General features: G+C 56.5%; 4 protein-coding genes across 6 annotated transcripts; 1 reads left to right on the top strand and 3 right to left on the bottom strand.

Moving 5' to 3' along the window:
- Positions 1 to 4,327: 4,327 nt before the first annotated feature.
- Positions 4,328 to 10,135, bottom strand: PRDX5 (peroxiredoxin 5). The gene is made up of 6 exons (XM_074273376.1): positions 9,927 to 10,135; positions 5,481 to 5,615; positions 5,099 to 5,230; positions 4,963 to 5,001; positions 4,622 to 4,683; positions 4,328 to 4,529 (listed from the first exon to the last, which is right to left on the bottom strand). The coding sequence occupies exons 1-6, from the start codon at positions 10,071 to 10,073 to the stop codon at positions 4,424 to 4,426; spliced, it is 621 nt and encodes a 206-aa protein (XP_074129477.1). The 5' UTR covers positions 10,074 to 10,135; the 3' UTR covers positions 4,328 to 4,423.
- A 1,822-nt stretch (positions 10,136 to 11,957) lies between these two features.
- Positions 11,958 to 13,209, top strand: TRMT112 (tRNA methyltransferase activator subunit 11-2). Its single transcript, XM_074273398.1, has 4 exons — positions 11,958 to 12,164; positions 12,252 to 12,353; positions 12,828 to 12,920; positions 12,996 to 13,209. Exons 1-4 carry the CDS (start codon positions 12,087 to 12,089, stop codon positions 13,101 to 13,103), a joined length of 381 nt encoding a protein of 126 aa, XP_074129499.1. The 5' UTR covers positions 11,958 to 12,086; the 3' UTR covers positions 13,104 to 13,209.
- Positions 13,210 to 13,215: 6 nt separating this feature from the next.
- Positions 13,216 to 17,586, bottom strand: ESRRA (estrogen related receptor alpha). Of its 3 annotated transcripts, none has more exons than XM_074273360.1 (7): positions 17,303 to 17,586; positions 15,929 to 16,286; positions 15,399 to 15,515; positions 15,186 to 15,314; positions 14,931 to 15,098; positions 14,557 to 14,826; positions 13,216 to 14,228 (listed from the first exon to the last, which is right to left on the bottom strand). In XM_074273360.1, exons 2-7 carry the CDS (start codon positions 16,269 to 16,271, stop codon positions 13,975 to 13,977), a joined length of 1,281 nt encoding a protein of 426 aa, XP_074129461.1. In that variant the 5' UTR covers positions 16,272 to 16,286; positions 17,303 to 17,586; the 3' UTR covers positions 13,216 to 13,974. The 3 variants fall into 3 exon arrangements, with proteins under 3 accessions (XP_074129461.1, XP_074129459.1, XP_074129460.1); XM_074273358.1 differs by having other exon boundaries at positions 17,497 to 17,570; XM_074273359.1 differs by lacking the exon at positions 17,303 to 17,586 and adding an exon at positions 16,935 to 16,946.
- A 725-nt stretch (positions 17,587 to 18,311) lies between these two features.
- CATSPERZ (catsper channel auxiliary subunit zeta) lies at positions 18,312 to 20,419 on the bottom strand. The gene is made up of 5 exons (XM_074273386.1): positions 20,005 to 20,419; positions 19,410 to 19,680; positions 19,087 to 19,160; positions 18,861 to 18,927; positions 18,312 to 18,526 (listed from the first exon to the last, which is right to left on the bottom strand). The coding sequence occupies exons 1-5, from the start codon at positions 20,107 to 20,109 to the stop codon at positions 18,426 to 18,428; spliced, it is 618 nt and encodes a 205-aa protein (XP_074129487.1). The 5' UTR covers positions 20,110 to 20,419; the 3' UTR covers positions 18,312 to 18,425.
- Between the last annotated feature and the right edge of the window lie 144 nt (positions 20,420 to 20,563).

The raw sequence follows: 20,563 nt of genomic DNA, 5'->3' as shown, positions 1-20,563 counted from the left end.
AGGCTCAAGGTGGAAGGACCAAAAAAATCAGGGAGAGCTTGCTGAAGGAGAGAGATTTGAGCCAGCTTTTACAGTAAGGAACAGATGCCCCATCAATCTCAAGGATCTCTGTAAAGGGCTGAAACTCTTGAGTTGATGCACTGAGGTCGGACAACATAGCACTTAAGGATAATTACTGATTGGACAATACTCTATTAGCATGTGCTTGGAAAATGGCCCTTCCCACTATACTGTACTGGCTTGATAATTGTATACAGAGAGTTGTAGGAGGGACTAGAGGGTGGAGTAAGACTAGCCAGTGACTTTTGGGCGATAAACAAAGAGAAGAGGTCCTGGAGATCCTGCATCCATCCAATTCACTTCTACCCCTAAAGACCAAGAATAAAGACCAAGGACTTTTGCTTATCCTGACTCCAGCTGATTCTAAGGTATCCAGGGAGCTAATGTGGTCATCACAGCTCTCCTCTTTGCCAAATCCATTGTGCTCTTCTGAGTTCTCCAGCACCTTTTCCTCTTAGATATACTCTTCTCCCTAAGTTTTGGTGACCCTGCTCTCTCCTGGTTCTCTTCATAGTTGACCCATCTCTCCCTCAATCTTCTCGGCTGATCTGTCACATGAGTCCACTCACCATCCCTGTGACTTTCCAGAACGAAGCTGCCCTCTTAGGCCATCACTGCCCACGTGTATGGTGTTTCCCCTACCAGTGCATAAGCTCCACTATTCCTTTCTATTTTTATCACCAGCACCCATTACCAAATCTAGCCTAGGCTAAGTACTTAATAAATACATTTTCATTCATGAGGTTGGAAACCTGTATGAGGTCTTAGGGTGAGGAGGGAGGAGAAGTGCACTGATTCTTTTAGGAGCCTACAAGTCTTTTCGGTTTTCTCTTATAATTTCTGTGGGACAAATGCAGGCTGCCTTATACCTAACATGCACCATTCCCTTGGGCACAAATACAGATTCTAGGAACAGAATCTAGGAACCTTTTTTTACTCATATCTGTGAAGAGATCTATGATCTGACATTTTCCAAAGAAAACTCTGGATTGAAGCAAAACGAGCAAAACTGATGTGATGGTAATGGGATACAGGAGTTACTCTCCCCATACAAGGCCACCAAATAATGGGGTACAATGGTATAGAAGTGCTGAACCACAAATAATATATTGGGGTTTTAGGACTCTCTACCAAATGTTGGGGAGAAGGGATTGGGACCTTCAAAATAAATTGAGGTCTTAGGCTGGTATTAAGAGGTATCTCAAAAAGAATTGTACACTTAGATCATCTCCAAATCAAGAGGCAAAAAATTTATCTACTTTTTATTATATAACAGAGGGCTTACTTTCTATATAGGACTTTTAGAGAAGAAAGGAGAAAGACACAAGCTAAATTCCCTAACAGAGTTCACAAGTGAGCAGGGGGAATATACCTTTAAGGGGAAAGACGCCATAAAGGTAAGGCAAGTTCTTAAAGAACTTGCTGCCATAAGGTGGGCTAAATTCCTAAAAAAAAGGTTAGCTAGGGATTATGTCAGTTGGGCTAAGGAGTTAGCCATTGGGATTCTGCCATTGCTGGGCTAATCCTAAAAAGAGTTAGGGTCCTAACAGGAGTGAGCTATAAGTAGGCTCTTTTATTAGATTTATTATTATTATTATAAATAATTATTACATAATAAATATATAATCTATATAATTAAAATTATATAAATAAGGCTCTTTTATTAGATTTATTATTATTAATTATTATTATCAGTGGTTGATATCATAACTTAACCTTCTGATTAGATACAGAAACATAGAATTCATCAGTGCAAGGAATTGAACAAAGAATTCAACCAGGGCGAATCGAAATAAAGCCCTAATAAAGATCCTATCAGTGTGAGTCCAGTTCCAATGATCTTGGGATGATTTACACCCAGAGAGGGGACAGTGGGAACTGAGTGTGGACCGCAACTTTGTTTGTTTGCATTTGTTTTCTTATTCCTTTTCTTTTCTTCTTGATCTGATTTTTCTTGTGCAACAAGATAATTGCACAAATATGTTTATATAGGCTGGATTTAACATATATTGTAACATGTATAACATATATTGGTTGCTTACCATTTAGGGGTGGGGGTGGGGGGAAGGAGAGGAAAATTTGGAACACAAGGCTATGTAAGGATCAGTGTTGAAAAAATTATCCATGCATATGTTTTGAAAATAAAAAGCTACTAAAAAAAAGAAAAGAAAAGAAAAGGAGACAGGTGGCCCAACAAAGGAGTTTGCATTTGACACTATGGCATACCAATCAAACATATTGATACTTTGTTGAAAATAAAGACTATTTGTCTTTTCATCCCCAGCATGTAATACAATGCCAGGCACACAGAGGTGCTTAATAAATGCTTGCTGATTAAGCAAAAAAAAAAAAAAAAAAGATCCTATCAGTGCTCCTCCCTGCTAGCTTCTGGGAGTAACTCGGACAGTAAGCCAGGCTCTCTCCTGTCAGTGCTTGCTTAGCTGTGAAGGCCCATCAATGGGAGGGCGAGGGTGACCCAAGCTGGAATCCACAATCCACCCGTACCCAGAGCTCAGCATGCTTGGTCCTGGGTCATATTCTGGGGCAGGTCCAGGCTTGTCTGACTTTTTTTTTAAAAAGCAAATCCCAGTCACAGAGCGCCTAACCCACAGCACGGGCCACTGGCCCCAGGGAAAAGAGGCTCAGGGTGGTTTGGGACTGCATTGAACCAAGGTCCTCTAACCTCAGCGCTCTACTCCCTTACTTTGTGGTCAGTCTTCCTGACCATCTGACCTTTCAACAGGCCCAGAGATAACTCAGACCAGAAACACCAGAAAGACAGGGGATGGAGGGAGGGAGAGTAGAAGCGCAAGGAGGAGAGAGCAGACCCAAGAGGATGTCTGATAAAGACAAAGGTAGGCTCGCCTAGCAACACTTAAGGTCATTGAGAAGCAGAGCCAGGGATCACAGTGGACCTAGCCTGGCTCCTAACTGGGGCCCTTCTCCCGACATAGGCGAGGCTCATGGAGGACCTAGTCCAGAGTTATTGGTGCCCAGTGGCAAGGCAAGAGTCGAGACAGCTGGCGATGGCCCCCAGAAGGCCCCGTGCTCCCACCCAGGACTATCTTCAACTCACAAAATCATGGGAGGGAAGGACAATCGCCTAAAGAACTGATATAATTTTCAACCTTAATAGTATCATGTTATAATGGACAAAACTCATGGTTTCAGCAGCATACAGAATCCAAAATAAATCCACCCCCAGGCATGCTGCTTCTCAATCCACCACCTCCCAATTAAAAGCGCTCTGCTGCTTGTTGTTCAGTCGCTGGATCCTGTCTAACTCTTCTTAACCACAGTACACTAAGTCCTCCATCCTCCGTTCTCTCCCTAAGCCTGTCCCGGTTTACGTTCGTTGTTTCCATGGCTCTGTCTCTCCCTCTCACCCTTTGCCATCCCTTTTTATTTGACCTTCAATCTTTCCCAAGAAAATTTAAAAAATAATTCCAGGTACTTGTAGAGAGATTTAAGGTTTGCAAAGTGCTTTACAGATTGACAAAAATGACCAAAAAATAAGGAAAGTGACTATTGGTGGAGAGGCTGTGGGGAACCGGGCATGTTGATGCCCTGTGGGTGCAGCCATGAGTTAGCTCAACCATTCTGGAGAATAACTGGAATTGTCCTAAGGGCTATGAACTTGTGAACCAGCAAGAGCACTTTCCCCAAAGAGGGAAAGGAAAAGGACCTAAACGTACAAAAATCTTTCTAGCAATTCTTTTTGTGGTGGCTAAGGACTGGAAATTGAGGGGATGTCCATGAAATGGGGAATGGCTGGACAGGTTGATGGAATATCAGAGATGAGGAGGGAGATGTTCAGAAAAGCCCAGAAGACATGTGTGTACCCATGCAAAGTGAGGTGAGCGGAACCAGAAAGGCACAGAAACAGCAATGGGGCGCCGTGACCAACCATGAATGACGGCGCCATCGGGATTAACGTGATGATCCAAGACCATTTTGAAGGATCTGTGGTGAAAAATGCCCTCTACCTCCAGAGAGAGAACCCAGGGAGTCTGAGTCCAGACTTGAGCAATGGTGGAGGATGGATGGCCACGGGAGGAAGCTCTCCCCGCCCCGCCCCGCCCCCCCACAGACGCTCTGTCACACCAGATACCCCAGACTGAGACTGGTCTCCCCAGAGCCCACCCTGGTCGCCCACACCAAGAGGAGACTTGCCCCCTTGGGCCCATGCCATCCCTTGTGCTGTAGGAGACTGGCCCTCCATTGTCTTCTGCCCTGAGATGCCCCCAGCAGAAAGGAGAGCCTCGAGTCAGCGAACGGACATGTTTTATTGAGAGCCTCGAGAGGGGCACCTAGAGGTGGGGGCCCGGACGCCAGCTGGCGCTGTCTCCCTGGGGTTCAGGCTTCAGAGCTGCGACAGGAGGTTGGGGGCGAGGCTGCAGGTGAGACCAGTGCCGTCTGGCTCCACGTTCAGAGCTTTCACAACGCCATCCTGCACCACCATGGAGAACCTGCAGATGGTCACAGGGGTCAGGGGACGCCCAGGGGCACATGGGGGAGGGGGGGAGGGAGGACTGCCTGCAGAGGGCTTTGGAGCACTCACCTCTTCAGACGATGGTTCCCAAACAGGGGCACGAGGGAGTCGTCCAGGAGCAGCTCTGCTGCCTAGGAGAGGGAGGGGGGAGAGAGGCCAAGGTCACCAAGGAAGGTCACCGTCCGGACCCCACCCCCAGAACGAACCTGGCGGCTTTGGGGAGCTTTAGTGCAGCCCTATCATTTCACAGGCCCCAGGAGGAGCTAGGAAGTGACTCAACTGGGATGGGCCCCCAACCAACCGACTCCCTCCTGCCTCTCCCCGCCCCGAGCCAGGCCCCAGGGATCTCCGGCTGTGGTGGCTGCCCCCCTTTCTCAAGTTGGTCCCCAAGAGTGACAGCAAAGATTCACCTTCCCAAAGGCCCCCGTGGGGTCAGCCAGAAGCCGAACCTGGAGATAGAAGAACAAGTAGGGGGGGTCAGCCTCCTCTGCTGCCCCTCCTCTCAATGAGCCCTCCCCACCCAGTGTCCCTCCCCCAGGGCCTCACCTTCCCTGCAGCCTTTTGTGCTAGGCCCCACTCACTGACTACAAAGACATCGTTGACAGTGAGACAAGCCACCACCTCGGCCCCCTTGGCCTTCAGGGCTTCAGCCTGCTCCACAAATCCAGGTAGGTGGGTCTGGGGAACCAGAGCACAGGGGTTAGCAGCCCTACAGCCTTTCTCACCCTGCCTTCTCCCCCCTCCCCAGGTCCTCCCCAAGTCCTCCATTTCCCCTTGGATCTTCCAAGGATCCCACTCAAGAGAGTGGGAAGGGACTGCTTATCTAACCCGTACTTCTCCGGTGCCCAAAACAAGGGTGATAAGGGCCCCCCAAAGGGAGCTCATTTCACCCTAACACAGCTAGGTCCTGTTAAGCATCATTTCTTACCTTGGAACAGCCTGGTGTGAAAGCTCCAGGAACTCCAAAGAGCACCCCCTTCTTGCCCTTGAACAGCTCCGCCAAGTTCACTTTCTTGCCTGGCTCTCCCTCAAATACCTCCACAGATGGAAGGGTATCACCCACCTGGAGGAAGAGAAGGCTCAGGGCCCGGGAAGCCAGGAGTGGACCCACAGCCTCCGTGCCTGGAACAGCGAAGGGAAATTCCCCAGGAAAGTTTCCTGATCCCTTCTCTGTCGCCGGGAGAGCTGGATCACTCCACGGCCATCTCCACCCGAGCAGGACCTCAATTTCCGGGAAGTTATGGTCCCTCCCTTGGGCATCAAAAGGATGGTTGGTAACATGGGAGTTTTTTTTGGTGGCCAAGCCAGGGTTGCATAATCCAGATTAATAGCTTGTGTGGAGCAAGACCAAAGCCTGCCTTCTGGGAAAGGAGTGGGATGGGGAAGGGATGGGATGGGAGGGGAGGGGCAGGAAGACTTGGAGTAGAGAAAGGAGAGGGCAAAAGCTGGTCAGAGGCTGGGATTTGCCCCTTTAGGACACTATGGTTTGGAAGAAGACACAGAGACCAGAATATCTGGCTTCAGGAAGAAGGGGAGGGAAAATGGGCTCCAACATGTGGCTATGTCTCCAACACACAGTCTAAAGCATTCTGTTTCTCTCTCATTGTGCTTTCTCTCTGGCTCTTTTCTGTCTCCCTGTCTTTTTCTCTTTCTCCTCTTTATCTGTCTCTGTCTCTCCTTAATCTCTAATTTTTCTCTCTTTCTCTTTCCTCTGTCCATATCTCTCATTTCTGTTTCTCTCATTTATCTGTTTCTTTCTGTCTCTGTCTCCTCTTTATCTATCTGTCTCTCCTTTATCTCTAATTTTTCTGTCTCTTTCTGTCTCTCCTCTCTGTGTCTCTCATTGTTCTCGCTGTCTGTCTCTCTCTCTGTCTCTGTCTCTCCTCTCTGTTTCTCTTTATCTGTTTCTGTCTGTCTCCTCTCTGTGTCTCTGTCCTCTTTATCTATCTCTGTCTCTGTCCTTTATCTCTAATTTTTCTCTGTCTCTTTCCTCTGTCTTTTATTTCTGTCTCTCCTGTGTGTCTCTCATTGCTCTGTCTCTCTCATTTATCTGTTTCTTTCTGTCTCTCCTCTCTGTGTCTCTGATTGCTCTCTGTCTCTCTCATTTATCTGTTTCTGTCTGTCTCTTCTCTGTGTCTGTCTCTCTCCTTTATCTCTAATTTTTCTCTCTCTGTCTCTTTCTGTCTCTCCTCTCTGTGTCTCTGTCTCTCCTCTTTATCTCTATTTTTCTCTCTGTCTCTTTCCTCTGTCGCTCATTTCTGTCTCTCCTCTGTGTCTCTCATTTATCTGTTTCTTTCTGTCTGTCTCTCCTCTCTGTGTCTCTCATTGCTCTGTCTCTCTCATTTATCTGTTTCTGTCTGTCTCCTCTGTGTCTCTGTCTCTCTCCTCTTTATCTCTAACTTTTCTCTCTGTCTCTTTCCTCTGTCTCTCATTTCTGTCTCTCCTCTGTGTCTCTCACTGCTCTCTGTGTCTCTCATTTATCTGTCTCTCTCCTTTATCTCTATTTTTCTCTCTGTCTCTTTCCTGTCTCTCATTTCTGTCTCTCCTCTGTGTCTCTCACTGCTCTCTGTGTCTCTCATTTATCTGTTTCTTTCTGTCTGTCTCTCCTCTCTGTGTCTCTGTCTCTCCTCTTTATCTCTAACTTTTCTCTCTGTCTCTTTCCTGTCTCTCATTTCTGTCTCTCCTGTGTCTCTCATTTCTGTCTCTCCTCTGTGTCTCTCACTGCTCTCTGTGTCTCTCATTTATCTGTTTCTGTCTGTCTCCTCTGTGTCTCTGTCTCTCTCCTTTATCTCTATTTTTCTCTCTGTCTCTTTCCTCTGTCTCTCATTTCTGTCTCTCCTCTGTGCCTCTCACTGCTCTCTGTGTCTCTCATTTTTCTGTTTCTTTCTGTCTGTCTCTCCTCTCTGTGTCTCTGTCTCTCCTCTTTATCTCTAACTTTTCTCTCTGTCTCTTTCCTCTGTCTCTCATTTCTGTCTCTCCTGTGTCTCTCATTTCTGTCTCTCCTCTGTGCCTCTCACTGCTCTCTGTCTCTCATTTATCTGTTTCTGTCTGTCTCCTCTGTGTCTCTGTCTCTCTCCTTTATCTCTATTTTTCTCTCTGTCTCTTTCCTCTGTCTCTCATTTCTGTCTCTCCTCTGTGCCTCTCACTGCTCTCTGTGTCTCTCATTTTTCTGTTTCTTTCTGTCTGTCTCTCCTCTCTGTGTCTCTGTCTCTCCTCTTTATCTCTAACTTTTCTCTCTGTCTCTTTCCTCTGTCTCTCATTTCTGTCTCTCCTGTGTCTCTCATTTCTGTCTCTCCTCTGTGCCTCTCACTGCTCTGTGTCTCTCATTTATCTGTTTCTTTCTGTCTGTCTCTCCTCTCTGTGTCTCTGTCTCTCCTCTTTATCTCTATTTTTCTCTCTGTCTCTTTCCTCTGTCTCTCATTTCTGTCTCTCCTCTGTGTCTCTCATTTATCTGTTTCTTTCTGTCTCTCCTCTCTATGTCTCTGTCTCTCTGTGTCTCTCATTGCTCTCTCTCATTTATCTGTTTCTGTCTGTCTCCTCTGTGTCTCTGTCTCTCTCCTCTTTATCTCTATTTTTCTCTCTGTCTCTTTCCTCTGTCTCTCATTTCTGTCTCTCCTGTGTCTCTCATTTCTGTCTCTCCTCTGTGCCTCTCACTGCTCTCTGTGTCTCTCATTTATCTGTTTCTTTCTGTCTGTCTCTCCTCTCTGTGTCTCTGTCTCTCCTCTTTATCTCTATTTTTCTCTCTGTCTCTTTCCTCTGTCTCTCATTTCTGTCTCTCCTCTGTGTCTCTCATTCATCTGTTTCTTTCTGTCTTTCCTCTCTATGTCTCTGTCTCTCTGTGTCTCTCATTGCTCTCTCTCATTTATCTGTTTCTGTCTGTCTCCTCTGTGTCTCTGTCTCTCCTCTTTATCTCTATTTTTCTCTCTGTCTCTTTCCTCTGTCTCTCATTTCTGTCTCTCCTGTGTCTCTCATTTCTGTCTCTCCTCTGTGCCTCTCACTGCTCTCTGTGTCTCTCATTTATCTGTTTCTTTCTGTCTGTCTCTCCTCTCTGTGTCTCTGTCTCTCCTCTTTATCTCTATTTTTCTCTCTGTCTCTTTCCTCTGTCTCTCATTTCTGTCTCTCCTCTGTGTCTCTCATTCATCTGTTTCTTTCTGTCTTTCCTCTCTATGTCTCTGTCTCTCTGTGTCTCTCATTGCTCTCTCTCATTTATCTGTTTCTGTCTGTCTCCTCTGTGTCTCTGTCTCTCCTCTTTATCTCTATTTTTCTCTCGGTCTCTTTCCTCTGTCTCTCATTTCTGTCTCTCCTCTGTATCTCTCACTGCTCTCTGTGTCTCTCATTTTTCTGTTTTTCTGTCTGTCTCTCCTCTCTGTGTCTCTGTCTCTCCTCTTTATCTCTATTTTTCTGCCTCTTTCCTCTGTCTCTCATTTCTGTCTCTCCTGTGTGTCTCTCATCTGTTTCTTTCTGTGTCTCTGTCTCCTGTTTTTCATCTCTTTCTGTCTCACACACCCCTCCCCCACTCAGATCTCAGCCTCAGGGGTGGGAGGGACAGGCCAGGCAGGAGAAAACTGGGTCCAGAGGCACAGACTTGGGGAAGGAGCTGCGGGGCGGGGCACTAGAGCACTGGGGCATCCATCCCTCAGGGAGACGGCAGTAGATCTGGGGACCCTCAGGAAGGTCAGGCCACTCCTTATGGAAGGTGCGCAATGGGGACGACCAGGGATGAGGGGGCAGCTGTCAGTCCGACTGAGGGGCCACGCCAGGAAAAATGACTCCTCCCTGGGAGGCTCGGCTCACTAAGAGCTATGTTAAAGCCCACCCTCCTTAGTTCCCCCAGCCCCCCAGGCCCATCACTCCGCCCACACCTCGGTTTCCCCGTCTGTAAAGGAGCGGACAGAAAGCTGCTCCCGCCAAAGGGAGCGTGGATGAGCCCACGGAACCCCTGCAGAGGGCAGACGCCCAGGGGAGCAATGAGGAATTCTGTCTATATTCATCATTGTTTATAAACGGGAGGAGGGTCAGTCCAGGGAGGGACCCCCCATATGGCCGGTCCGCAAGGAGGGGTCCGCTGAGGAGGCTGGGCAGGGAGGTCAGGGTATGAGGGGATTTATCCCTGCGTTAGGGGAGATTCGTTCGATGGGGGGGGAGGGGTGTCTCTATAAACTAGATCAGTCCAATGGAGAGTCGAGGTTATGGGGAGGAGAATGGACGGGGAAGGCTCACAGTACACGAGTCACCGGCGGTCAGTCCACGAGGTGGCTGCCCCTGACTTGGGGGATGATGGGGGAGCTCAGTCTGCATGGGGGAGGGGTCGGTCCCGGGGGAGGGGAAGGGAGGAGGCGGCCAAGGTCAAAGGCAAGGTCTGGCCACGGCTCACCTTGATCGGGGCCATGGCTGCAGGTGCGCTGCGCAGGGTCCGAACCGACGCGCCGGGGAAGCTCTGGGCTGCTGAGGCAGCTCCCGACGCCCCTTTAAGCGCCGGCCCAGCGCGGCGCCCGAGGGCGAGCAGCCCGGCCAGCCCCATCCCCGCCCGGTTCCGCGTATGGCCCGCCCCCGGCTGAAGCCCCGCCCCTGCAGGGATTTTCACTTGCATGAAGGGGCGGGGCCTAGAGCCAGCCAGCCACTCAGCTCCTGTCATGAAGGGGGAGCGGTGGGGCGGGCATGTCTATGGGGCAACCAGTAAATTTGCACGCAGCCGGCGGCGGGGGCGAAGCGCCGAAGGGGGCGGGGCTGAACCCTGCGGGGCATGTCGGTCATTGGCCTGGCCGCCTTCTGTCTCCGGGGATTGCCCCAGCGGCGGAGTGTCGCAGCGATTCAGTGTGTGATTGACAGGTGGCGTGGGAGGAGGGAGCGCCGGGCCGAGCCCGGGGAGTTCGGCGTAAGAACGTAGTCTGAGCCCTCGGGTGCCAGGGCACACTTGGCGCAGCCGCTCCTCCGCGCCCTCGTCCGCCCGTCTACCTTGCTGCGGTGCTCCTTGTCCCGTCCCTCCCCTCCTGCAGAGCTCTGTCCCCTTGTCAGCCTCCCGACGCGGCTGGGGCTTCTGCAGCCTTAGAGGCCCTCGCTGACCTTCCATCCGCGCCAGCCCCCCTCTCACAAGCTTCCTGTCCGGTGCCTCCGCTTGCCCGTCCCCGGAAGTAGCCGGCAGCTGGCACCTGCCCCACGCCAGTCCCGCCAAATCGGTGTTGCTGCGCTCAGGTCGGAAGGTGACTCACGCCCACGCTGTCTCTTAACAAACCAGAGTTCCCGGTGATGTCCAGGAGCAAATACAAACTCCTCTACTTGGTGTCCAAAAACCCTCCAGGCCCTAGACCCGCCCCCCTTGCCAGTCCCCAGACCATCCCGTCCATCACGTCTTTGGGCAGGCCACTCCCCCACAGCTTTGGGCACCATACGAAGTGCCCCCAGAGTCGCCCCTACCCCCCAGAAAGAAGCCCAGCGTCTGAGGGGGAGACAGGGAACAAAAGGTGCACGGGAAGAACCGGAGATAACGAAGAGCGGGCCGGGATTGTAGGGCGGCAGAAAATTCCCTGATTGGGCAGAAGGGGAGGGAGGGAGGGTCTTCCTCCAGGCCAGCGACGGATGAGAAAGGGAAGAGGAGCAGGTTTGACCAAACAGGTTTCCCATCTGCTCCCGGAGACGGAGGCGAGCCCCCGGTCAGAGCTGGCCTTTAAGGAATCACTTTGATGGCCGAATCCACTCGTGTGGCCCTCTGGAGTTGTCTGGATAAAAAGATTGGGGTGGTGGGCCATTTTCTTCTCCGTTCATTTTACAGATGAGGAAACCGAGCAGACCGGGTGAAGGGACTTGCTCCTTGGTTACCAAACTAGAAGAGTCCGAGGCTGCTTTAGAACTCGGGTCTTCTTGACTGCGCCACCTAGCGGCCCTTTTAATAATGGCACCTTTCTCTGCAAGGCTGCTACTACCTAAGCGCTATTATTATCCCATTTGGTCCTCACAACAATCCTGGGAGCCAGGAACCACTTTCAACCCAATTTTAAAGATGAGGAAACTGAGGCTGAGTAATCGGCTGAAAAGGTTTACAGAAAGTGTCAGGGACGATTCGAATTCAAAACATCTTCCTGTTCGGTTCTCCGGCACACTCGCCACTCCGCCATCTAGGGGCAAATGCTTGTGCGCGACGTGCTTGCGCAGAAATGTACCTGCAGGATCCCGGACGCAGCGCAAGGTATGAGAACGCATGCGCACATTGGCCAGACTACGTGCTTTGGTACCGCCCTCTTGCAGTATCAAAAAGCTTAGCCCCCGGCTCCCGCGCGAATGCGAGTGCACATGCGCACCTGGTTTTAGCTGTATTATTTACATCTAGAGACTGGAAAATGAGAAGTTTCCGGAACTAAAAGCAGCAGCTCCTGCAACATCCTGTTGGAGGAGGAGGATGCCCCGCCCCTTACGGAAGTGGATGGTGGGGCGGGAGAAGGATAATTCTCGAGTGGCAGGGGGAAGCTAACTGGAAGAAGGAAGTGGCGTACGGAGGTTGCCGGTTCCGGTTCCGGTGCGGGTGCGCGCGCAGGCGGCGATGAAGCTGCTGACCCACAACTTGCTGAGCTCCCACGTGCGTGGGGTGGGGCCCCGGGGCTTCCCACTGCGTATCCAGGTACTCGAGGTGGAGTGGGACGGGGGGAAGGGGCCGTGCCCGGCCGGCGGCCCACGTGACAATCCCTGCGTGTCCCCCCTCCCCCAGGCCACCGAGGTGCGCGTGAGCCCCGTGGACTTCAACCCGGACTTCGTGACGCGTATGATCCCCAAGATGGAGTGGACAGCGCTGGTGGAAGCGGCCGAGAGCGTGAGCGCCCACGCACGCCCCCTGCCCCCGCATCTCCCACCTCCACCCCAGTAGACCTCAGTGTCCTCCGTAAAGGCCGCCCCGACTCCCCTGTGGTTGCGAAGCTCACGCTAACAGCCCTTGAACGAAGTGTCGTCAGTCACAAGCACTTATTGGGGATGCCTTTGGGGGGCTCTGTGGGCAGAACGCCGCATTCGGTCTCTGGAGGACATGGGTTTGAGTTCTGATGACTCCGCCCAGACCCCTTAAGTGCTACTCGGGGAGGAAGCTTCGAGCAGAATAGGAAAGGGGAGGGGCCCTGAGGCCCCACCCGCGGGGACGGAGGATGTGTCACGCTGGAGGCCCGCACGGGCCCTGGCGAATTGTGGGCGCCCAATACCCTTAGTTCCATTCTCCTGGAGCCACTTAGGGGGAGGGCCCGGGGGGGTGGGGAAAGGGCGGCACCCGGTTTACTGCCTCGGTTGCCTCCCGCAGCTGGGCCACTTGTCGGAGCTGCCCCGGGAGCTGGCGGAGGGCTACGAGAAGGACGAGGAGTTCCTGCGGAAGGTGCACCACGTCCTTCTGGAGGTGAGGCTTCCTCCCAGGGTCTGGGGGGGTCGGCCCGGCCCGGGCCCTGCTCACGTCTCCCTCTGATCTGAGCAGGTGGAGGTGGTGGAAGGCACCCTGCAGTGTCCGGAGTCCGGCCGCCTGTTCCCCATCAGCCGAGGGATCCCCAACATGCTGCTGAGTGACGAAGAGGCTGCGTCCTAGGCCGCACCCCACCCCCTCTCCTTTGGATCCCAGACCACACAGAGCCCTGGGGGATGGGATGATTGCTGTTATATTTTTTTTTCCTCATTAAAGGTTCAAAACTGAACACGTGTTTTCTTTGCAGCAAATATACATTAAAATAGAGTCTCTGTACAGCTCTGTTCCCCACTCAATGGCCCCTGCTCCTCCCTCAGTCCAAACCCTAAAAATAAATATAGTGTTATTGCTATGCAGGGGTAGAGTAGATGCTGCGGCCCCCCTCCCCTCCCCGGGGTCTGGGATCATCCCTGGGCCCCAGCTCCAGGGGCGGGGCGGGGAGGAGGAGCCAGCTCTGATTTATTGCTTTAAAGGGGGAAAAGGATTGGAGTTCGGGGGCAGTAATAATGCCCAGTATAAATGGCAAGGAGGGAAGAGTTTCAGGGGTCCTTGCTCTCCAGCCCCCGGCTCTGCTAGAGGGGGGAGCCAGGCCCCTGGGGATGGGCCAAGCAGCAGCAAAAAGCACTAACCAAAGGGGAAGCTGGGCCCCTCAACCCTTCCCTCCCTGAGATCTCTTAACCCTTCCCCAGCAGCCCCCCTTTATGGCTTCCACAAGGCCCCCCCAACCCTGGGGGTAGATTATGGCTTGCAAGGGGCAGTGCTTCCCCCTAGCGGTTGGAGCTGCACTGACTAGCCTCGATCCTCTAGGTGCCTATGGAACAGAGCAGGGGGGGCACGGGCCTGGTTCCCATGGGCTGTTGGCACTGCCCTGGCACTGCCAGCAGGCTGTGGGCACTGCCCATGCCCTCCCCTGGGCTTCTTCTGGGGCTCAACCCCCTCCCTCCCCCCCTAGCCGGTCCTGCCAGCACCCCCACACACACATGTCCATCCCCCATCAGTCCATCATGGCCTCCAGCATCTCCAGGAAAAGCTTGTGCATGGGGACCTTCCCCTCCAGCTTCACCCCATAGAAATGGGCCAAGACTTTGCCCGCCGTCTGGCGAAGGAGGGGGAGGGTGAGCAGCAGCCGCCCGGCCCGGCGCCGCTCAGCGCCCCCGCCGGCCCGCCCAGCTTCGTACTCCAGCAGGGCTTCGTGCAAGGCTTCCCGCAGCTGCTCCACGGCCTCCGCGTCCTCGATGTGCACCGAGTCTGCAGAGGGAAGGACCTAGCTCAGGGTTGGGCAGCCCACCCAGAAGCACCCTTGCTCATCTGGGGGGAGCCATCCTGGGATTGGTCCAGGGCTCAGGAAGGGATTCTCAGCTGCAAGATCAGGGCTGGCTGAGGGGATGCCTCCGGTCCTCCCAGCTCGGACCTCTGCAAGCAAGCTGGGCAGGAGAAAGCAGGGTGGGGCGCTCCTGGCCCCTCTCCTGGGGGAGCCCCGGCCTGCTCACCTCTGAGGCCCAGTGAGGACCATGGGAGACTTCGGCAGCTCGCCCCCAGCCACCCCCCCCTCGCCCCTGCCCCACACATGTCTCACCAGAGTTGGCCAGGGCCAAGGCCTTGAGCAACACATATTCCTCCCGTTCCAGCCGAAGGGCCTGGAGCCGCCGAACCAGCTGCAGGAGCGCAGCCCCCAGCTCCCCCAGGCCTGCCGCCCGGGCCCCCTCCTCATCCAGGACCAAGTCCTCTGCAAAAGCCAGCTCATCCCGGAGGGGCAGGGAGCGCTGGGCCACTCCCAACACCAGCACCTCCATCCACACGCTCTGCAACACTGACATCTGGTCCGACAGGGACAAGGCGGAGAAGCCTGCAGCCAGGGCGAGGAAAGAGTCAGGAGACTGCATGGGGAGGGGGGGAAGGAGGGGGGAGCACAGGAGGTCCGGGGAGGCTGGGGGGAGGAGGCTCCCTCACCTGGGATGCTCTTGGCCCAGCTGATTGTGACCACAATCTCTCGGTCAAAAAGGTCACACAATGTGGCTACAGCTGGCAGGTGTCCGTCGGGGCCCGCCGGGTCAGGCATTGCGTAAAGTTTCTCCGGCTCTGCAACCAGTAGGTGCGACACCAGGGCATTGACAGGGGCTGCAGGGACAGAGAGCTGTCAGGGAGCCGGGCCTTCCACACTGGCACCAGGCTCGCCTCCTTGTCCTGGGGCAAATAGCTCCTCACCTGTCTTGCGAGTCCCCCCTGCAGGTGCCAGAGGAGCAGAGGGGAAGGGTCCTGGAAAGGGCAGGGGCTCCACCTCTGGCCGCCGCTTGTACTTCTGCCGTCCTCCCCGGACCCGGTCCAGACGGACCCCTGCATGAGAGAGGCGGGGCGAAGGACGTTCAGCACAAGTCGGCCTCCTCCCAGAGGCCACCAGGGTCCCCTCCCCTCACTCACCCTCCTTGAGCATGCCCACCCGCAGGCACTTGGTGAAGCGGCAGGCTTGGCAGGCCTTCCGCCGCCGCTTAGTGATCTCACACTCATTGGACGCCGGGCAGCTGTACTCGATGCTCCCTGGCAGAACAAGAGATGGGGTTCAGATGTCGCAAGAGCCCCCCACGAGCCCAGCTTCCCCAGGGCTCGGAGTCACGCAGAGGGAGGGACGGCCACAGTTAAGATGACGGGAGTCCAAAGGACCCGAGCTCCAGTTCCGCTGGACTTTCAGGAGCCGTAGGACCTCGGGCCTGTTTCCTGAGCCCAGGACCCTTCCAGGTTCCCATCCCGCCCAGCAGGGGCTCTCCAGAAGCTTCATCTGTGGGTGACCCATTTTGTCAGAGAATGATATAATTAGAACCAGGACTGTCAGATCTGAAGAAATCGAGGTCCGAAGGTCAAGGCCAAGGTCACAGTGAGCAGCAGGGCAGGGACTTTTGCACCCTGACTCCCCCCCACAGGAAGCCGGGAGGGGGAGGCCTGTGCGGGCTCACCTTGGATGGTCCGCTTGAAGAAGGCCTTGCACGCCTCGCAGGAGGCCACGCCGTAGTGGTAGCCAGAAGCCACGTCCCCACACACCAGGCAGAGGCGCTTGGGCAGCGAGCTCAGCACCAGCTTGCCCCCACTGCCCCCGCCACCCCTCTCGCCCAGCCCTGTGCTCTCCCCTTCCTCATCCTCCTCCCGGCCCGGGGGGAGCCGGCGCCGAGCGGGGGCGGGGCCAGGAGGCCGGGCAGGTGGGGGCTCGGGCTCAGCCTCGGAGGAGCCCCGGGGACTGTCTGGGCTGGCAGGCTCTGCCTTGATGTAGAGCGGTTCCGTGCCCCGATCGCGGCCAGACATGGTGCTGCCAATCACCTGGGGAGAAGGAAGGAAGGCAGAAGTGGATGAGGGTCAGGGCGGCCGGGATGAGGAAGGGGACCACGGAAAGAGCAGCTCCCTGAGCTGGCCGGGCGCTGGGGAGGCCGAGTTACAAACGTGAAGGAGAGCTTCCCCCAAACCCTGCGCTTTCCATCGGGCCGTCTCTCGCCCCCAGCCCAGGGTCCAAGCCTCTGGGATGTCCGGGGAGGCATCCGTGCTGGTTGCCCAACAGCCGGGCACGGAGCCAGCACCTGGGGAGGTGGGGGGGAAGGAGACAGGGAGCAGAGTCCAGAGGAATTTCATTCCCAGAAAGAGACGGAAACAGGCTGGGAGCAGGGGGCAGCAAGGGAAAAGTCTCAAGAAACTCACTAACTGCCCCCTCCCCCGCCTGAGCCCCCCAAAGTAAGGAAGGGGCCCCGTGGCCCCCAACGTGAGTCACACTCAGCGCCAGGTTAAACTTAGAAGCCGGCGACCTTCAGCACCCCACGGGCTTCCCGGCCCGGGGTCCTCCCTGGACAAGGCCCACACCTGGCCTCCCACAACACGCCCTTCACTTCCTCCATAGGGTGTGGGGGGGGCCTACTCCCCGCCCCCACCCAGGGGGCATGAACTTCCCTCCCGTCTCCCCAGGGCCTGCGCACTCACCTGCCCGCCCGCTCACCTGGCTAGTGCGCCGGCGGGGGGAGAGGGAGGGCAACGAGGGGGGAGGGGCGGGGCCTCGCTCCAGCTCCTATAACACCCCTACCCCTCCCCGCCCGGGCCACCTCCCGGCAGCTGGGGGGATGGTTCACAAACTTGCGCCCCCCCTCCCGCCCGCCAGCCGTGACCCCTGACCCAGAAAACCCGCACCGCCCCGGGGAGAGGAGCCCCCGCCCACGCGGCCCCGCGGCCCCCACGTGTCTCCCGGGGCGGCGCGGCCTCGGCCCGGACGCCCAGCGACGGCGGGAGCCTAGGCGACCGCACATGGCCGCAGTCCCGAAGCCCGGCCCTGCCCGCCCGGCCCGGCTCCGGACCTGGGGCTCCGCAGCAGCGGCGGCGGCAGCAGCAGCGGCGGCGGCGGCGGCGGCGGCAACAGCAGCAGCGGCCGGCCCGGCATGGGGGCCCCGCGGCGCCGGGGCTGCGCGGTGCTGGACGGAAGCCGCCCGGCCCGGGCCCCGCCTCCTCCTCCGCCGCGTCCCGGCCCAGCCCGGCCCGGCCCGTTGCTCACTCGGCGCCGCCGGCGGCTTGTAGGACACAAAAGGACATCGCGGCCGCTTCCTACTCGGCTTCCTCCAGCTGACAGCGGGGGCGGGGCCAGCCCGGCGCGTATGCAAAGCAGGGGCGGGGGCGGGGCCAGCCCGGCGCGTATGCAAAGCAGAACTCGAAGCACGAGGTGGGGAGTCGAGGGGGCGGGGCTTCTGCAAAGCGGAGTTGGGCGGGGCCGAGGAAGGGAAGGGGCGGAGCGACCCTGAAGCGTATGCAAAAGAACCCAGGAGGTGGAACCTAGAGGCACCTGGGCAAAGCCCCGGGCGGACGTGGAAGAGTCTTCCTGAAAATCTGTTACCGGAGTGAGCACGCACTCGCCGGACCGGCAGAAATCCCTTCGCCCCCTACCAACTCCAAGCCACGCGTGGCTGAGATGAAACCGGAGATGTTTAAGTCTAGAGTTAGGACCCACATTAAATAGGCGGGATACGGGGGGTGGGGCCTTCGCATGACTTCGTTTGGGCGGATCCAAAGAGCGAGAGCGGGCCGCTGCACGGCCTCCCGCATATGCAAATAAGACTGCGGACGAGCCTCTTAGGGGTGGGACCGGCGCCTTATATGGCACGAAGGCGGGCAGAGGAGAAAGTCACTCAAGGTCGCAGGGCTGCGTACGGAAGGGGGCGGAGCCCGCAGGAGGGCGCAAGGCGCCCAAGGTCACTGCGGTGACCGTTGAAGGTCGCGGGGCGGGACTCGTTGTCACGTGGCACCGTGGCCGACCACCTCCACCCCCTCTTTTCCGGGCTCGCACGCGTCCCACGCAGGCGCAGACACCCAGGCTGGCAGAGCAGAGCGCGGAGCGCCTTTATTTATCTGGGGGCGGAGTCCGGATGGGCGTGGCCAGCCCCGGCGGGGCGGGCTTCCCGGGGAGGGGGTGGGAGGAACGCCCTGTGCTCAGGTGAACTGGCGATACTTCTGGTTCCTGAGCAGCTTGTCCACGTGCCGCTGCAGCTGCTGGGTCAGCTTGTGGTCCTTCCCGATCCCCTTGCGGTAACCTGGGCGGAGATCAGAAAGGGGGATTTAGGGCGCGCAGTTGGGCACCTGCTCGCCCCCCAGCGGCTTTCTCGCCCAGGGAGCCAGTTATCTGAACCTCAGTGTCCTCTCTGAATCGATCGGATCTGGGGGCCAGGAGTCTCCGCCCTTCACCGGGAGAATGATCGTAATTCTTACCTTGACGGCGTGTCGGAAATGTAGGAATGGACTTTGGAGAGAGACAAGGTCCCCCTCTAGGTGACCTCCCCTCCCCCGAACCCCACTTCCAGGGACCCCCCTCCCTGCTTAATGAGTCATGGGCCTGATCTCCAAGTAGAGGTTCCCCGGGGCGCTCACTTTGGAGGCTCTTGGTTAGGATTTGCAGCGCCTCATCCTCCATGAGGTGAGCCAGAGGCAGAGGCAGCTGGGGATGGGAAAAAAAGAAGCGGCTGCTAGGACGCGGGGGGGGGGGGGGGGGGGGGGAGAGAGGGGGCAGGCAGAAGCTTCCCAGAAGCCCGCCCGAGGGGAGAGACTCGCCAACCAGCCCTCCCGCCCCGCCCCCCATCTCGCCGCACGCACGCACTCGGTTCTGCAGCTCAGCCCAGTAGGCGCGGTGCATAGCTTCGCGCGATTCCAACAAATTCTCGAATTCCAACTCTGGGAAGAGAGGAGGGTTATTAGGGCCGTCACTTGGAGCCTTCCTGAGGTACTGAAGGGCCGAGGATGGCCACCGAGGAGATCACATCTTTCCTCCTAGTCCAGAAGTGCCGGCTCTTCCCCTTCAGGGACTTGGGAGAGGTGCTGAAGGGGAGAGGGCCCTCCCCTACATCCCCGCGCGCGCTCCGGGGACTCCCGCCTGCGCCCGCATTAGCGCTCAGCCAGGGCGCATCCCCCGCCCCCACTCACCACTGTTATCTGCTGGGTCTCCGACGCTCGGAGAGGTGGAGCCGGACGGCAGCTCGTGGCGGGTGCCCTCCTCGCGCAAGGTTTTGCTCGGCCCGCGGGCAAACTCTAACGGGCCCTCGTTATGGGGTGCAACCCTGCTGGAGCCGGATTCTACGCTGCTGTCCCGTTCCCTACTCGACTTGCTGATACGCTGGACTAACGAGAATCGATGCTTCCGCGTTTCCTTTCGGGAATCGGGAGGGCTTTCCTCCCACGGGGAATCTTCGGACTCCTGCCCAGGGAAGGAGAAAAGGAGGCCCGAGGCTAGGGAGAGGAACGAGCCGAAGCCCAAGGCCCCAGCTTAGGTCCGGGGGAGGGCATCCCAGCCCACCCCCCTTCTAAAGGGTCCTGGGTACAGTTCAGCCTTCTTCCCGGGTGAGGTGGCCCCTGGGCAGTGAGGAGAGCCAGAAAGGAGAAGGCACAGAGCTTGGACATTGCGGAGGAGGCCGAGGCTGGGGCCGTAGCGGTGGGAATGGGCGCGGGCTGGGGGCATGGGAGACCGAGGATTAGAGTCCAGGGCGGCTCCTGGCAGCCTGGGTCCCAAACGAGGCCTTACTTCGGTCGAGTTCTGGAGAGAGCCTTCCCGGGCTTCGATCCTCCGAACAAAGGTTTGCTGCTGTGATCCGGCTTTCGCCGGGGCTGAGCCGTCTTGTCCCTCCATCCTCTTGCCCCAACGACCAGAGCCCGTTATACAACTGATCTCTGGAGGTCGTGCTCTCGGGAAGTGGGGTGGGGGAGGAGACGTTGGGATTAAGTCACGAGTTGGGAATTCGGACCCTACCACTTAAAGGGCACTCCTTCCCCTCGGCCCAAGTCGGAGCTCCGAAGGCTGCCAGGATCCTAAACCCCAGGACCAGCCACCCGACACGCCGCCAGCCCCTCCCTCTCACTGTGGTTCCCTTGTTGGCAAAGGGGCTGCAGTAGTTGCCGTCTTCTTCTTCGGCTCATTTTACAAAGAGTTTACAATCCTCGGCCAGGGTCACGCAGCTAGCGAGCGCCCGGGGCTTGATTTGAGTTGGGGAAGCAGTCTTCCCGATCCTGGCTCAGTGCTCCGTCCGCCGCGCCACTAGCTGCCTCCATCGGGCAGGGGGCGAGGGGCTGGGAAACACCGGTCT

The sequence above is a fragment of the Sminthopsis crassicaudata genome, chromosome 6 (assembly GCF_048593235.1).
Source record: "Sminthopsis crassicaudata isolate SCR6 chromosome 6, ASM4859323v1, whole genome shotgun sequence".
NCBI classification, from domain to species: domain Eukaryota; kingdom Metazoa; phylum Chordata; class Mammalia; order Dasyuromorphia; family Dasyuridae; genus Sminthopsis; species Sminthopsis crassicaudata.
Note: the sequence above shows the minus strand (reverse complement) of the source record. Positions and strands in the feature narration are given on the sequence as shown.

Excerpts from the sequence above, each read along its gene's own strand:
- PRDX5 (XM_074273376.1), bottom strand. The coding sequence starts at position 10,073 with ATGGGGCTGGCCGGGCTGCTCGCCCTCGGGCGCCGCGCTGGGCCGGCG. Across the intron at positions 5,002-5,098 it reads CACAAAAGGCTGCAGGGAAG|GTTCGGCTTCTGGCTGACCC; the intron begins GTGAGGCCCTGG and ends TTCTATCTCCAG. Across the intron at positions 4,684-4,962 it reads CCACGGGGGCCTTTGGGAAG|GCAGCAGAGCTGCTCCTGGA; the intron begins GTGAATCTTTGC and ends TCCCTCTCCTAG.
- TRMT112 (XM_074273398.1), top strand. The coding sequence starts at position 12,087 with ATGAAGCTGCTGACCCACAACTTGCTGAGCTCCCACGTGCGTGGGGTG. Across the intron at positions 12,165-12,251 it reads GCTTCCCACTGCGTATCCAG|GCCACCGAGGTGCGCGTGAG; the intron begins GTACTCGAGGTG and ends CCCCTCCCCCAG. Across the intron at positions 12,921-12,995 it reads TGCACCACGTCCTTCTGGAG|GTGGAGGTGGTGGAAGGCAC; the intron begins GTGAGGCTTCCT and ends TGATCTGAGCAG.
- ESRRA (XM_074273360.1), bottom strand. The coding sequence starts at position 16,271 with ATGTCTGGCCGCGATCGGGGCACGGAACCGCTCTACATCAAGGCAGAG. Across the intron at positions 15,315-15,398 it reads GGTGGGCATGCTCAAGGAGG|GGGTCCGTCTGGACCGGGTC; the intron begins GTGAGTGAGGGG and ends TCTCTCATGCAG. Across the intron at positions 14,827-14,930 it reads CTGGGCCAAGAGCATCCCAG|GCTTCTCCGCCTTGTCCCTG; the intron begins GTGAGGGAGCCT and ends CCCTGGCTGCAG.
- CATSPERZ (XM_074273386.1), bottom strand. The coding sequence starts at position 20,109 with ATGGAGGGACAAGACGGCTCAGCCCCGGCGAAAGCCGGATCACAGCAG. Across the intron at positions 19,161-19,409 it reads AGACCCAGCAGATAACAGTG|AGTTGGAATTCGAGAATTTG; the intron begins GTGAGTGGGGGC and ends CTCTCTTCCCAG. Across the intron at positions 18,527-18,860 it reads CCTAACCAAGAGCCTCCAAA|GTTACCGCAAGGGGATCGGG; the intron begins GTGAGCGCCCCG and ends ATCTCCGCCCAG.